At 34.6% G+C, this 17,535-nt stretch overlaps 4 protein-coding genes across 4 annotated transcripts; 2 read left to right on the forward strand and 2 right to left on the reverse strand.

Moving 5' to 3' along the window:
- Window positions 1–2,997: 2,997 nt before the first annotated feature.
- Window positions 2,998–4,763, forward strand: LOC107477296 (uncharacterized). Its single transcript, XM_016097287.1, has 4 exons — window positions 2,998–3,499; window positions 3,590–4,103; window positions 4,211–4,470; window positions 4,660–4,763. The coding sequence occupies exons 1-4, from the start codon at window positions 2,998–3,000 to the stop codon at window positions 4,761–4,763; spliced, it is 1,380 nt and encodes a 459-aa protein (XP_015952773.1).
- A 133-nt stretch (window positions 4,764–4,896) lies between these two features.
- Window positions 4,897–5,430, forward strand: LOC107477297 (uncharacterized). Its single transcript, XM_016097289.1, has one exon. The coding sequence runs from the start codon at window positions 4,897–4,899 to the stop codon at window positions 5,428–5,430; it is 534 nt and encodes a 177-aa protein (XP_015952775.1).
- A 5,172-nt stretch (window positions 5,431–10,602) lies between these two features.
- Window positions 10,603–11,889, reverse strand: LOC107477298 (uncharacterized). The gene is made up of 2 exons (XM_021136641.2): window positions 10,997–11,889; window positions 10,603–10,885 (listed from the first exon to the last, which is right to left on the reverse strand). The coding sequence occupies exons 1-2, from the start codon at window positions 11,887–11,889 to the stop codon at window positions 10,603–10,605; spliced, it is 1,176 nt and encodes a 391-aa protein (XP_020992300.2).
- A 3,445-nt stretch (window positions 11,890–15,334) lies between these two features.
- Window positions 15,335–15,802, reverse strand: LOC107477309 (auxin-responsive protein SAUR64-like). Its single transcript, XM_016097298.2, has one exon. The coding sequence runs from the start codon at window positions 15,800–15,802 to the stop codon at window positions 15,335–15,337; it is 468 nt and encodes a 155-aa protein (XP_015952784.2).
- Window positions 15,803–17,535: the final 1,733 nt, after the last annotated feature.

Consider the following 17,535-nt stretch of genomic DNA (forward strand, 5'->3'; position numbering starts at 1 on the left):
TAAATTAATTTGTGTAACCTAATTTTAACAAAAATAATACGACTTAATCAATTATATATGTTAAATTTTAATTAATAAAAAATATATTTAAAAAAAGATATTTAAAATGTCTTTATTTAAATGACTCCCTTTCAACGTTCATTTTGAGTTTAACTCATATTTATTACTTACTGAATTCATTTTCACTTATGTGAGACTTTACCGCTTACGCTTGATGTCTCAACTAACATTATTTTCTTTTAAATATTTTAATGTACGTGTATTCGATCAATTTGGTTGTAGCTTTTATCGTTTCTTTCATTAACTAACTTATTGTTTCCCGCCGTTTCATTTCTTATCTTTAAATTTTTGTTTTTAAGAATTTATAAAAACTATTGAAATAATAGAAAAAATAATAATAAAATATAATTGCATAATTAAAATAGTAGAAATAGTGATAATGACGCTTAATCGATGACGATAATGATAAAAAAATAGTGATAGCGTAGTGATGATATAGTTAATTATATTGTAAAAAAGTATTTTGTGTAGATTTAAAACACTCATAAATTATAAATAAAAGTTCTACAATATTAATATTTGTTATTATTTAACAATTTTTAATGAAATAATTATATTATTCCAAAATAATTTTGGTAAGATTCAAAATATTTTTATTTTTGACAAAAATCACTTTATCTTAAAAAAAAATAGAAATCGAATTAGGTATTTATCATTGTCACTCCATGTTTATTACCTAATTATATTTTGTCCTTTTCACCTATATATCAGAAGTATAGAGAGTCAAGTGTCCATCAGTCAACAATTGCACAACTCAATTAATAACGATTAATTTTAAATTATTTTTTCAAATTCAAAATTTGATTAATTGATATTAATGATATTTTTGAATCGAAACTTATCCTAATTTATTTTCACTTTCATTCATTATTCACCACATAAAACCACAAATCCTAATCCTTCTTCCATATGTCCCACGCTGCCGCGGTTTCATCCTCGCGTGCTATCGCCGGTCGTTCTTGCATCTTTTTCCGCCACCTCATCTGCCGTTCGCACAGGAAAGACAGCCACCATCGCGCTTCTACTACTTCACCCTCCTCGCGTCTCATCGTGACTTTCCATCGTTCACCCGACGCACCCTTGCCGCTCGCGACTCCCCATTGCTCGCGACTCATTTAGTTTTGAATGATTTTTTTAACTAGTTTTTTATGTTTTTTTTCTACATTTCGGATGATTATTTTTATTAGTTTTGAACGATTCTTTTTCCTATGTTTTGTATGTTTTTTTTAGGATTTGGATGATTCTTTTTATTAGTTTTGGATGATTCTTTTTCTTATATTTTGTATGTTATTTCTTTAAGATTTGAATGATTCTTTATTTTATGTTTTGGTACTTTTTATTTTTAGAGTTTCGAAGTTTTTTTAGAAAGAAATTAGTATTTACATAATAAATAGTAAAAGGTGAATTAGAATAAGAAGAGATAATTAATAATCATTAATTTTATATCTTTTAAAAAAATTTAAATAACAACTAATTAATGACAATTAATATTATTAATTAATATAAAATATAATTTAAAAATATTTGTTAATTTATTGTTGATTGGACTATCTTAATTCCCTAACATTGTTGTATCTTTTTTTCTCTTACAACAACCAACTAGACCTAACACTCAATCTAAATTATGTGTGCAAGGGATCTCAACCCCACACAAAACTCTATTGTTTTGTCCTATTTCATCTATATATATAATTTTCTCTATTATTTTGAACAAAATTATTCAGTGTCGAGGATAAGGTATTTTAGAAATAAAAAAATGAAATTAAGAAAGGCGAATATAATTTTAAACAATGCCAGCAGGCTAAGATAATTCTTCCGAAAAGATTTTGATGCTCTCAAAGATGTCATAGATGCGCATCCACTCTTAATTTATGGTTATATTTGTGTTCTCTATCGTTCTTCACATTGTTTTAATTTACCTAGCATGAAAATAAACAAAAATACTTCCTCTTGATATATGCAGCACGCGTATTCAACTATAAAGGGATAGTTTCTATATATAGCTGAACAGGAGAGTAGGTTTGCCCAATAGCCTTGTTGGATTTTAACTTTTTTAAAATGAAAAAAGTTGGTAAAAAATAAAATAAAAATTTAATAATTCTTAAATTAAGATTAAAAAATTATATGTTATAAAAATTATAAATTTAATAATAATTAATATATCATTTTATTACTTTATTAATTGATTTTTTTCCAATTTGTTAAAAGATTTTTTAAAGATTAACGACGTATATATCCATTAGCATGTATTGTCACTTCTTCTTTTTAATTTGGCAGCAAGTAAAAGACAACCCCTGACTATATTGGGTATCAGAATTAATAGAGCAGAATATCGTGATTTAAATTTGTTGATAAAAATAAATAGAATTGAACCAAAAAGTGGCTCATTTTTTGGCAAATGGAGAAACTTATGGTGTAACACCATGAAATGGAGTCCTACCAAAATATTATACTGTTATGGATTAGAGACAAAACGTAAATTACACCAAACGTAACTTATGTTTTGGGTTTTTTTTTTTTATTTCGGTTTAATATTAAACATAAGTTGTGTTTTACTAAGTTAGAAAAAAAAAATTTTGAAGCCCACAAAACGTAACTTGCGTTTTGTTAGTGTCATAATTTTTTTCTTGGAAACTCCAAAACGCAGGTTGCATTTTGTACACAAAATAATATTTAAATCCACAAGTTTGCCTATAAATATGAAGTTCGGTGATGTTCATCTTCATCTTCACTTCTCCTCTTGTTCTTTTTTGTATAAAGTCCTTAGTGTGGTGTTTTTTTGGCAGATAACTGTGTCAAAAAAATAGAGTTAGTTAAAGCTGAAGTTATGGAAGGAGTTGCAAACTTGCGAGTATATTATAACGGCAAGGTTATAACAAACACACATGAAGGACTTTTGTTTGTGAATGTCCGTTGTCATTTGTCATTCCATGTACCATGGGTTTTGTTGAGTTGCAAAATGGTCTTTGTAATAACATTCAAAGCTACATTTTGAAAAGGGTGAGCAATCTTTTATACAGAATTCCTGTGCAAGTATTTGGTGGGTTAATACAGTTTCAAATAATACCCATCACTGACGATGCCAGTATGCAGCAGATGTTGTATATTTATCAACAAACCCGATCTCACATGCCGATGATAGAGCTGTACGTTGAGTTTGAACAGCAGTCGGGGATGAGTATGGTCGACGATGAGATCAATATTGATGAGCTCGGGGATATAGATTGGGAAGAAGATAATAATGACAGTGAAGACGAATTCGAAGCTAACTATGAAGTCGATGAAGAAAACGATGACGGAGACTTGGCAGGCAATCCAGCGGTGCAAGATGAAGCAAATGCGATTGTAAGCCAGCACCCGTTTGGTGATCCGTCTTTTATGCAGACTCTAGATCTCGAAGCCATGCATGCTCCAGAATTTCCTGAGTATGCGAATACAGGTATGTCATAATTATTAACTGAAGTTTTCTATAGTGTTTATTTTATTTGCCTTGTTTGACTGATGGCGGTGCGCATGTCGTAGGGTGAAGGCAACGTTGCGGTGGAAGATGGCGAGTTTAGTGTCGGAATGAAATTTAGTTCGAGAGAGTCAGTTATATCTGCAATCAAAAGCTACACCATCTCTAGAGGAGTTGATTACACTGTGTATGAGTCTGAGCCGCAGACATTCTATGCGAAATGCAAGGGGTATGGTGCAGGGTGCGACTGGCTTATCCGAGCTAGTTTGATTCGAAAAAAAGCTTGTTGGGAAATCAGGAGATACAATGGCAAGCACACGTGCACCATGGGCACGATTTCACAAGATCATGCCAAGTTGGACTCAGACACAATTGCAGATGCCATTAGGCCGTTGGTCGAAGCAGATCCCTCGATAAAGGTGAAGTCTGTTATTGCAGAAGTTCAAGGTAGGTTCAACTATACTGTGAGTTACTGCAAGGCTTGGTTGGCAAAGCAGAAAGCTGTTGCAAAAATTTTCGGTGATTGGGAAGTTTCTTACCAGATTCTGCTAGTATGGTTGAAAGCAATGACAGTGAAGATGCCAAGGTCTCGTGTTCAAATTAAAACGCTCCCTATTTACCGTGAGAGTGAGGAGGTTCAAGGTGTAAGAGTTCTACACCGCATTTTTTGGAGCTTCTATCCGTGTATTGTAGCATTCAGACACTGCAAGCCATTGGTGCAGTTGATGGCACGCACCTATACGGAAAATATAAAGGAGCACTTCTGGTAGCGGTTGCACAAGATGAAAATCAAAACATTGTACCTATTGCATTTGCAATTGTCGAGGGCGAGACAGCAGACGCGTGGGAGTTTTTCTTAACCAATTTGAGGAGATATATTGTTACCATTGATGGTGTGGGTATTATTTTTGACCGCCATACCTCCATCGACACTGCAATAGCTCGCAGTAACGGTGCATAGTCACCACCAAAGGCGTGGCACATGTACTGCATCAAGCACATCGGGTCCAACTTATTAAGGAGGTTCAAAACTCCATATTTTCATAAGCTCGTGGTGAACACAGGTATTTCAAATCGCTGTTATGGTTCTATTCATAGTAAATTTGTGGCATCTGCTTATGATTAAATGGTTTGTTGAACAGGCTATTCTAGGACGGAACAGGAGTACAACAAAAACTACCAAAGGCTTAAAGAATGGGGTGAGGCATATACTCAATGGTGCGATGAGATCGGTGTTGAGAGATGAGTGTTGGCATTCGATGGTGGTCATCGTTGAGGACATATGACGACAAACTTGGTAGAGTGCATAAATTCTGTCCTGAAGGGTGCACACAACCTTCCTGTCACTGCCCTTGTCCGGTCAACTTTTTATCGGCTGAATGAGTTGTTCACTCGGAAGAGTACCGAGGCTCATGAGCGTCGCCGCAACGGATTCACGTATTCAGAATTTGCAACGAAGAGAGTTGAGGAAAGCTTTCGTGGTCAACCGGTTCAATAGGTGCAACGAGATGTTTGAGGTTCGCAAAATGCAAGATGGTACCATTTACACTGTTAACCTTGCGCAACGACACTGTGACTGTAGCCATTTCCAGGTCGAGCAACTCCCATATCGCCACGTGCTTGCATGTTGCGCCAACCAGCGTCTCGATTGGCAAGTGTACGTGCACGATGTGTACAAGATGTCTGAAATTTTCAAGGTATACAAATGCGAGTTTGTTCCAATGGGTGACCCATCTACATATGATAGATACGAAGGAGCGAAGGTGATCGCCAACTGGACATTGAGGCGCGCGACGAAAGGAAGACTGAAGTCCACCCGCTACTTGAATGAGATGGATTCGCGTGAGATGCGTGGTCTTCGCCGGTGCACTATATGTGGTCGCGCTAGTGGAATACCAATATCGCCGATTTGATCACGAGGTATAGGTGCCAGGAACGGCATACGCTCCCACGCCCAAACAAAAAGCAGTATCAGTGGGCCATCCATTTTCTTGCAGTTGTATCGTGAGGCACGACACAACGATCTGTATAGGTGTGCCAGACTGACTGCTTCCCAACTATACCCTGAAATCCGGGAAAAATCCCGAAGTAGCGGTAGAAACTTCGAGTTCAGTGAAACGGTCGACTTATCCGGAAATACAATTGTACCGAGCACGCAGAAAATGTGCGCTCGGACGTACCGCTCGAGAGACTCCTGAGTATCACACGGCTCGGTGTCTCTGCACCGCCGGACCCAAGCAATATTAACCTTTCCCAACACGTGATCGTCCGGACCGGGCTCCCGACCAAAACACGCAATGCAGTTCTCCACCAAAAACTGGTGGCTGCTATCTGATCTACCCGTAACGGCCTCCCCATTAATCGGGAGACCAAGAATATAGCTAACATCTTCCAGCGTCACCGTCACTTCACCGACCGAAAGATGAAACATGTGAGTCTCCGGCCTCCAGCGTTCCACCAAAGCACTCAGTAGTGCAGAATGACCTCTCATTTCGCCTACTCGCAAAACGTGTTGAAACCCAGTCATGCCAATGTCGCTGCAACTATCTCGTTAAAGGTATCTGGCGGATCCAATTTTCTGGACAACAAATTTTTGATAGCCTGCAAAAAAAATGATAATTATTAAGTTCTAAATAATATCGATTAAAACAAAATAATAAATTGTTAAAAAATTATAAATATTTATCTATTATTTATTATACAATATTATTAATTATTAAAAATTAATAATAACTTATTCTTACTATCATAACCAGTATTATAAAATAATCATAACAACACTCTAATTATAATAATAACTACCCAAATATAACAATAATAATAACCATTTATTATAATATCTATAACCTAAACGGTTTGTTATTAACATACAATATTAATTATTATTACAAAATATTACTAAAGTATTAAACATAATAATTTTTTTTTCTACGTAAGAATTATTAAAAAAACCATTTACTGTTAACATTATTATTAATATTATTATTATTATTATCATAAAATTCGTAACAATATATAATATAATAACCGTTTTACAAAAATTAAATCGGAGAAATAAATAACAACATAATATTAGTTACAATAATATTAATAACTCTAATATTATTAATTACAACACAAATAAATAAAATTCGAATAAATTTATATATTTATTGTTAAATATTAAAAAAATTACTTAAAAATTGAGAATGATCCAAATATTCAATAATATATTTTTTGATTTAGTATAATCACGCACCATCATTTTTTTTTTCCTATACCGTGCCCTTATTCTTCAACAAACTCCTTCTCACAGCAAATTTTTACTTCCTCACTCTCCCTCAACTATTTTTCACTTTGCTTCAATAACTAAGTTTTTACTTTGCTTCCTTCCATCTGCGTTTTTCGCTTATAAGCACCGAGTTGAGACACCTGTAGAGTACACGTGGCGCGCATGCAGCTAGAAAGCCTGCAAAACGCAACCTGCGTTTGACTCTGTTAAGCTAACAAATGCATTCTGCGTTTGGCTCTGCTCCTATCGACATGCAGGACACGTTTCGCTTGTTGGTTCTCCTCCCTCACTAATCGCAGCCTGCGTTTTGCAGGTCTGTAGTTTTTTTATTCCAAAACGTTACCTGTGTTTTGCAGGTCTCTGATCAACACAAGTCCACAATTATGAATAACACACCATATATTCATATACACGTTGATCACCAATCTTTTCTCCATAACCAAATTAATTTGCGCCAAACAGTTTAAATAATAACAGAAATATCATAAATGAATAATAAAGATTATAATTTTTTAAAATATACAAAGAAGTCTATAATATTTTTTGTATATTATAGAAATTCATAAAAAAATTATTTATCTGAGAGAGACTATTATTTTTTTTCACTTTTTTATTTACTAATTATATGCAAAATTTTATATAGATTAACAAATATCTTAATCACTTATATATAATTTGCTGAAAAAAATAATATAAGAAACAAACAAATCATTTTTTATTTAAATTGTCATTTTGTATAACTTTATCAAATTTATGACGAATTAATAAATATTAATTTAATTTTATTATTACGTACAATTTGTTTTCAACTATAATTAGTTAGTAACTTATTTTTTTTTAAGTCAAAAATTTTAACTAAGCTAATTTATCTAATTTTAACCAAATCGAAATTGCAACTTAGCTAGTTTAGCCACCACCTTATCAACTAGTTTCTTCTAACCTTATCAAATTGCATGTTTTGGTAATCTTAACTTCTTGCAGTTGTTACTGTTTATAGCCACAATTTTTAACTTCAAAATTAAAAGAATATATTTTTGCATTTTTTACTGGCTATTGGACTTGTGTGTTTAAACTCTCTTGTTTTTTTTCAATATTTATTTTTTGTATGAATATAATTTTAATATATTAAAAATGTAAAATATATTTTTATATAGTTATTTAATCACATTCGTTATTTTAAATGATATGACGTTGAATAATTAAATGTACATATAAAATTGTTTACATTAATAATATATTAAAATTAAATTCTTTTTTTCGATAGCAAATATAGCAATAAAACTTTTGAAAAAAAAAATAAATTTCTATGTCTCCAGCCTTCCAGTGGTGACATTTTTTTTCCCTCTAACTTTCCATGGTTTGTGAGGGAAATGGTTAGGGTAAGTTCTATTTTACCCCAAAAAATGTCTACCATAATTGTTCGTCTGGTCCTGCTATTTTCCGTTTATTTTTTCCTATCTTGTTTTCGTATATTTCTCCCATAGTCTCATTTAAGTAATTTTTTAAAATATTATATTTTAATTAGAATGTTCAAAATTTATGATTAATTTATTTATCATGTAATATTAAAAGGAAAAAAATTTAACATATCTAACACATGCTGATTTTAAGGCTTTTTTATTAAAATAAGTAAAAATAATACATTTATTCTTCAAATACGCATGGATGAAAATATTTGCCAGAATACGCAGCACCATTTCACAACAATCATACACAAAATGGATTTTGGCCCCATATCACTTTAATCGGCCACGAAATGGCTACAGAAAGACTGACAAACCTGCGCATGAGCTAACTCCCCTGTGGCAGCCACGAAATGGGCCATATCCGGACAGGCGGCAGCGAAATGGTGAACTCAAGTGAAGCGACCACGAAATTAGCCAATGCGTGGGTGGCATATACGAAATGGGAACCTCACGTGCGGCGCCAACGAAATGGCCATCTCAATGGTGGCAGGCACGAAATGCATGGGGAGTCGATGAAAGCTGCAATTTTCAGTGCATCAGTCCCGTACAAGCATGCATTGGTCGCATGGGGAGGCAAGGTTGGGGATGCTGAAATGGTTTGTGTATTTAAGGGGGGGGGAGGGGACCAAGTATTCCATGCAGTGAAAAATAGTGGAAGAGAGGGTTGGATAATGCAAACGGTGGAAGAGGGTTGGAAAAAGAAAAGTGGGTTTTGGCTAATGTTTTTGTATTGTGGCTTGAATATACAAGTGAGACATCGGGGATGGTAGTGGTATGAACGTGGAAGAAAATCTTAATCGGTTAGGCGAAGTCCATATTGCCGCACATTTGATTCATAAGGTAAGTGTCATGTGTGGTTAATATTGTTATTAGTGTATATCATTATTTAATATTTGGTAGTATAAACTCAAGTGTGGCATCTCCGTTTCGGTGTTGCAGCCCGCACGTATTCTGACGCCGCATGGCACACTTGTTGATGTTTTCACGTCGGAGCCGGTGGATCCAAGCATGGATCTCAGGCGGCAGAGACTTGAACCTTATTTACGACGAGCAGGATTCTATTATGCGTCCTTAATAAGGCGTTTTGAGTATGACAATCCGTTGATAAGTGCATTTGTTGAACGATGGCGACCTGAGACGCACACGTTTCACCTGCCGTGGGGTGAGTGTAGCATAACACTAGAGGATGTGGCTATGCAGTTAGGGTTACCCATTGATGGCGAGCCTGTTAGTGGAACTCTTAGGTCATGGAGCAAGTTTCACCAGAGAGATATATGGCAATGGTGCGAAGAGCTACTTGGTGATGTACCATCCGGACATGTTGGGACAACTAAGTATAACATAAGGCTGAAGTGGATCAGAAGTCGTCTTCAGCAGATGCCGCTGGATGCTGCGGATGATGTCATGATCCAGTATGCACGTTGTTACATTCTGTATTTGTTGGGCGGCGTGCTATTACCAGACAAGGCCAACAACACAGTTCATGTACGCTACCTACCTTTGCTTGCCGATTTTGATGCTATCAACAGTTATAGTTGGGGGAGCGCATGTCTTTGCTGGTTGTATCGAGCCATGTGCTTGGCAACAGATTATACCGTCGAAGGTATGGGTAGCTGTCATACTTTATTAATGTCGTGGATTTATTACAGGCTATCGTTCTGGGCACCAGATGTGACGACTCTGCATACTTTTCCGTTAGCTACTAGGTGTGGTAATTTTTTTCATATCCTTCTAGCTTTAGTTACATCATAAATTTGCCTTCGCTGTTTACTTTATGGTTTATTTGCACGTGCTAGCCTTCCATCAGGTGGGAAGGAAAGAAGGGACACAATGACTATGCTGAGCAACGCCTCCTCAGGCACCGCCTAAGGTTGGACAACCTTCAGGTGGACGAGGTGCGGTTTATGTTCTATTTGCTTTTTAGATATGGAGATGCCTTTAATACCTTGTTTACGTTATTGTGCGTTTTTTGCAGTTTAATTGGATGCCGTACATGGATCCTCGTATTCTGTCGAGAGTGCCTGCTGAATTTCTTGGTCACCGTCATGGAGACTTCTACCACTCGGTTGTACCTTTAATATTATTCCGGTGGATCGAGATTCTAAATACCGACAGGGTATTGCGTCAATTTAGAGGAAGACAAGGACCGCCGAACCCTCCGTTGAATATCGACACCTTCAACACACGACGGAAAAGACCAAAAAACCTGATGGAACACAACACTTTGACGGTCCAATGTGTTGCCGACATAGTTCGGGCGGGTTTGGAGGTCAACAATTGTACCTGACACGACCAGGCTTAATTAGGATCATGCATTGAGGACTCAAACCTAACAATTGACAAAACTTTCAATGGACTATGTTACCTGGAATGAAAGCTTGCAGTGCGTTGAAATATCTGCGCAACTGGTCATATGACTCATCCCAATCACCATAAATCTTCGCAATTGTCTTCTGCTTCGCATGCCATACCTTCTTGTAAGAAACCTTGTACCCGTATGCTGATTCCACTGAACCTTGCAGCACCTTTACGCAAATAGTAGCATCTGCTTGTACCATGGGGTGTATATGGTGGCAGATGACGTCGCTATCAAGTTGAGCATGATCTTGTGACATTGAGGTTGCCAGACAACTGTGAGGCCCTTCGTATTTTCGAATCATCCAAAATCTGGATGCCCTTGTCTTGGCAACTCGAACCGACCAACGGCATTGGTCCCCAAACTACTTGCATCGACATACATACCTAGCTTGATCCGACTCTACAACCTTGTATTCTGCACCTCTACGAATGTTGTAGTTCTTTACGGCAAGCATGGCAGTTTCTCTATTGAGAAATTTTAGACCGACCTCGAGCTCCATCTCACCAGACAAAGCATAGTTGCTAGGTGTGTCTTCAGCAGTCGCCGAACCCATTGCACCAAGATTTAGGGACAGATAGTGGCCTGGAGTACCGCTTGACCCACCAACCGATTCAACCCGACTCAGAATATCCTTGTCACGGTAAACGGGTTGGGTTTCAGGAACCACTTCTGCTTCTTCCCCACTATCATCTTCGATCTCATCTTCGTCAGAAGTGTCTGCCAACCCACCACCAATACCTTCTGGTGATGCAACTCGGTTACAAGGGGGAGGACGTGTACAACGATTTCCTCCAATCTGTCCGTGCGTGACAAAGGCGTTGAACGTGGGACTGGGAGCTCTAACAATCTCCTGGAATGGCATCAAATCCGAGGCAACGAAATTTCCAGGTTGCACCACATGATTCACCACATTATTGGAACTAGAGGAGCTTCCTCCAAGATCTTGGAGACACAAACAAAGCTCCAGCGAATAAATACTTCCAATGCTCCGATGATAAGAAAACATCATCGAAACTTGTTGGTCAGATTTAATCTGCATTTTCTGATACGTAAACGAGTTGGCCACTGCAACTGGCATTCTGTAAGTCAACTTCGTGATTTCCTTTTTTCCAACTAGACCGGTATTCACCAGGATCACATTCTTCAGCTCTTCCAAAGATGACTGCAGCGGGATCATTATCCACAGTGGATCATCACAAACGAATGTAACACCTTCAGATGTAACATATATTTCTCCATTAGGATATAACACAATGTACACATTTTCGGTGGCCATAGGCACATCAAAATAACAAACACAGAATTTTAGAAAGAAAGAAAAAACATAGAGATGAGAGAGGAGAGAGTTGCTTCAGATGAATCTTTCGGTGAGAAATAAAAAATTTTCAACCATGTTTGCGAACTGTCCTCCGAGCCCCTTTTTATAGTGAATTCCTGGCTCCATTTCGTGTGGAGTACAACTGAAGTGTGTCCTTTTCGCGTCAACCCCGCCAAAAATGTCAGCCGGGTCCAATTCGTTTGTACCAGCAAGGAATTGGCCCATTTCACGGGCGCTTACCTTGACATGTCCATTTCTTGGGCGCTGACCATGAGTTGGACTTCTTTGGCCCATTTCGTCGGCGGTTGTAGTGAGATGGGGGCAAATTCCATTTCGTGGCTGCCTAACGTGAAATGGAGCTGCGTATTCCAGCAAATAAATTGTATCATGCGTATTTGAGGAAATAATGTATTTTTCTTACTTATTTTAATAAAAAAACCTGATTTTAATATAAAACTAGCACGTGGTATTGACACCTTGACGGATTTCAAAATGGATATCCAACAGTATAAAATTGGATAATGAATGATGATAATGAAAAATTATTTTATTATTAGTTTTATAGTGAGTAACCAATATTTTATGAAGATAATTTTCAACAGAAATTTATACCTCAATAAATAATTGAAAAAGCTCATTCACTAGCAAATACAACAATAAATATAAAATTTTATATAGACAACCAATCGTAATATAAATAAAAATAATTTATTTTCAAAAAATCATCGCATCTAAACACAATAAGTTTAATAATGTTACGTGCCTCAAAATGATGTTCTTATAATAAACTTAACCCTTACAGCAAAATTAGAAGGAAAAAAATGAGAAAAAAAAAACAAGAGGAGGAAAGAAAGAAGCTACTGGAAGCCCGGAAGAAATAAAGATTTGAGGTAAGTATTGTTTTGGTCCTTAATGTTTAAAGTTAAAATTAAAATCGTTTCTGACATAATTTTTTATTTAGAATTGTCCTTAATGTTGTATTTGATTTTAAAATCGTCTTTTTGACTTTTTACGGACAAAATTACCTTCCACTATTATCACCTATTTACCTTTACCACATCACCATTTCATCCCTTACTCCTACCAAATACCAATAATCAGATTCAAGAACACCAACAGGAACACATTATTCAAATTCAACAACAAAATCAATTCACAACAACAATAAAATTAAAAAATTATTGTAGAATAACTAAATAAATAAAGAAGAAGTAACAAATAAAAAATATGGAAATATAATTAAATAACTCAAGTAGTAATATTTAATAGAATTACTATATCAATATAGTAGATATAATTAATATATTTAATAATATTAAAGTATATAAGAAAGAGAATAGTATGAAAGAGAGATAATAGTATAAGAGAGAAACTATTGTTTTTATTGCTTGTATCTTGTACGTAAGGCAATGGAGCCTTATTTATAGTTGTAGAAATTCAACTTTTATTAAAGTTGGTTTACATAATAATCTCAACTCTCTCTCTTGAAAACTTCAGTTGCCGGTATCATTAATGCGCATCTATTTGTCATTCTTATCACAACAAAAATAACAAATTAAAATCAGAATTAAAAACAGAAATAGAAGCAGAAATAGAAACAGAAATAGAAGTAGAAACAGAGAAGCAGACGCAAAAGCAAAATCGGAAGTAGAAGCAGAAACCGAATAAGAAGTAGAAGCCGAAGCAAAAGCAGAATCGAAGAAATGCAGTAGCGAGAACGCGAAATGGCGGCAAGGTCGGTAGCGACAGCGGCAGTGGCGAAGCGCGACGGCGAGCTCTCTCCCTGGCTCACGTGTCCTCTCTCCCTCGCGAGCTTTGATTTCCGACGGCGGCTCCAAACTTCGCCATCGTCGTCCCCCTTCCCCCTCTTCTTCTTTCCTTCCCCCTCCCCTCACATCATTTTCCTTTTCCTTCCTCCCCTCGCGTCCTTTTCCTTTTTTCTTTCTCTCCCCTGCAATTTTAAAATCAAATACAATATTAAAGATGATTTTAAATAAAAAATTACATCAGGGACAGTTTCAATTCAAACCCTAAATGTTAGAGACCAAAACAATATTTACCCTTAAAAATTTCTTTCTCAAAATTTTTATTATTACATTTAAAATATACAAAAAATTTGACAATCCAAAACAGAACAATTTTTATTATTACATTTGAAATATACAAGAAATTCGACAATCCAAAAGAGAATAGCATCAAAAAAGAAGAAAAAATAAAGTGTTTCTTTTTTTTTTCTCTTTTTTGGACAGATATTTCTTTTGTCGTCTTAAAAAAGTTTGAACGAACACAAGTCCAATAGCCTGTCATTCGCAGGTATAATACAAAACAAATTATTTATGGCCCAAACCCCAAAAATATCATTACTGCAAAAACATATGTTCTTTCTGGTTTTCTTTATTCTTTTGAAAGAAAGAAAAAAGTTATTTTAAAGTTCAAATTGAAAAGAAAATTGAAAACATGAGAATATTTCGGTGTTAGTCATTAAAATTCATATTACATAAGAGAACTATTAGTCCAACCCATATTTTTATAAAAAAAAAATTGGTGAATATTTTTATAAGATATTTTATTTTTATTTATGAATTTAATTTTGATATAATAACAATATAAAATATTTTATACAATCGTATAATTACATCCTTCATTTTGAATGACTATTCACGCAGTCAATAAAAATAGTAGTTGCACATTAAATAATTGGATGTACTAAAGTTTGATTTATTTAGAAAACAGCTCTGTTGGTTCATCAACTCACCAAAAACTGGTAGACCACTTTTGTTGGGTCAGAAATAGACTACTACTCTAAACTCTTATTACAAAAGTGTAATGGGCCAAAGCCCATTTCATATTTGGTCTTGAAACATTTCATTTAGTAGTAAGAGTTTGTGGATGGGTCAGCCCATTGTGGCAACCATAATTCAATGTATTTCACACGTGGAAAATCAATATTATCGTTAATCAAGTGACATTGAAACACTTCCACTACTTATAGTAAGAGTTTGTTGACATCATTATGCGCGGTTCAAATGAATTATTATTTATTAAGGTGGTTGCTTATTAATCAGTCTGAGTGACAAAAATTTGATATTTTGACTAAATATTTGATCAGATAAATGATTTATCCAATTCAATAATTACTTGACTGATTTTTCCTAATCATTTCATGAGTTCTAGTTCGATTTTAATAAATCTTGTTTTGATTCGCACCTTCTCTAAAACAAAATTAAATCTCTAAAGTTGTTTCCTTTTGTAACACCATTCGAGTGTGTCGATATTCCAAAGTATGGTCCCATATAAAAATTTCTCAACCGATAGCATATAAAAAAATGAATAGCTTAGCATAAATGGAAAGGAAAAAAAAAAAGACACAAAGACAATTATTATGTAGTCACAAATATAAACTTCAAAAACTGCATAACCATTGCTGGCTATTGTTATTATATAATTCATGATGATTAACATCAAAATATGAGTAGCATCGACGATTTGCAATTGAAATCAAGAGAGCTTCCTCAAGATCCTTAGCTACACTCCCTTCTACCAAGGTAATTACGTATTCAATTAGTGTTGCATCAAATGGCAACATTAGAGGCACATTGCTACATAGACCAAATTCTTCTTCAGCCAACTTGAATAGCTCTATGAAGATTTTGTTGCTCAAATACACCAATGGAAGCACGAATCGCCTCTTATCTGTGCTATACACAACAAAGTGACCCTTCTCTGCCTTCGTCACCCACGCGCCGCCGAACCCTTCCTCTTTCGACACACAATTTTCTTGACCCTTTCGCCATTGGATCCTCTTCCTCTGCCTTGCAGCTTGTCTCTGCCACTTACTTGCAATTTGGATCATTTTCTTGGTACTAATCATCTTTGATGGTGAATAACTATATGGAGAAGAATATGTTGAGAGACTAATAAGTGATATGGGATATGGTAAGGGATTTAATTTGTACTCCTTTATATAGTGGAATGAAATTTCCAACATAGGGAGAGACAATTTCTTTAATTATGGTACTGAAACTGTGCCTACTTTTAAGTGGAAGCAATTAAGCAAAAGCATGCATGTGATGTGTACATTGAGTTTGTCCACAATCAAATTGCATGGAATTAGGGTTCTTGCTCCTGTGTGATGCTTATGTTATGTATCCGTGAATGGCCACTTGTTTTACAAGGCTCTAAATGGGTCCAAGATTTTGGACTAGGAAAGTGGCCAAAATTCATAGGAAAAAATATCATACATTGAATGGGGGAGAATTGTGTAACAAAGTGATCAATCTCAACCATGTGCTCTTGCTTTTAATTGTGGATTTTGTGGACAAATACTTCAATTGTCTTGCAACATTTTTTAAAAATATAATGTTGGCTTAATGGCGATTAATTAATTTATTAAAAGTTGATTAGGTTGAGATTTGTGTAAATAAGAATGTTTTTTGAATTCTATTTTTTTAGATATAACTTCAAAAGCACAAAATAAACATAGTAACTAAAATCACTACAAGAATTCCAAAAGATAGCAGCAGTTTTCAAGTCGAATAGCGACGGTTTTTGACCACCGCAAAATAAATAGTAGTGATAAGATAAAATTTTATAAAATTTAAATAAAATTGCAAAATTTTTGCTAAATCAAATTATTTTACAATTTAAATCTTATGATAATTTTATATTTTACGTATGTGATTTACTCTTTTGATTTCCTAAGATTGAGATAAATATTTTTTTTTTTTTATTCCTACTCTTAAGGAAAAAATTACAAGAACTTTATAATCATTCATGGGAAAAAATATATTCCTATATTAAAGATAGTATTTAAATGCAATTTAAATTCCAGAAATTTAATTAAATTCTTCTTTAATTTCATTACCAATTAAAAAAAATAAAACTATTCTACAAAAATATTCATAGTCATTATTTTCATTTACAATGTTTTAAAAATGACAAAATACAATTAAAACTATTTTTGAGAACGTGTATAATAAGCATGAAGGATATTATATTTATATGGAGCAAGCGAGGCCAAATTAAAAGACCAAAATGAAAGGTGGTTATGGTGATGGGATAATTAATAAGGTAAGGGAAGAAATTAAAGGGTACATGTTGGGGCCTAACTGTTAGCGAAGTTGAAGACACAACAATATTTTAGTGGCTGAAGGCATGAACCGTGAAGCACTCAGTGCATCAATTAAAATCACACAAAATGGTTCAATTAAAGGGATTTAGTTTACCTTCCTAAAGTCATGGTACATATGGAATACAATTTTGTGGCCACTTGTTCCAATGTCTCTTTGTAATGCTAATAAAGCCAAATCCTTGCATTGCTGGCACTCAAACCCCAATTACGTATTGCAATAATTAATCTTTCGCCAACATCACTAGTCAAAGGAATGTACATAATTTCATTATTATTTTCCCTTTTTTAATGGTTTTTTGCATTTTCAATTTGAATGTGACAAATCCGTCACATATATAAAATTAATTACCTTACGTGCGTATTAGAAATTAATTATTATGTATAAAAATATATATTTAGTATTTTATAAAAAAATTATTATACTATTAAATAAGTTTAATAATATTTATTATAAATTTAATTATTTTACTATG

Source organism: Arachis duranensis, chromosome 3 (genome assembly GCF_000817695.3).
Source record: "Arachis duranensis cultivar V14167 chromosome 3, aradu.V14167.gnm2.J7QH, whole genome shotgun sequence".
NCBI lineage: Eukaryota > Viridiplantae > Streptophyta > Magnoliopsida > Fabales > Fabaceae > Arachis > Arachis duranensis.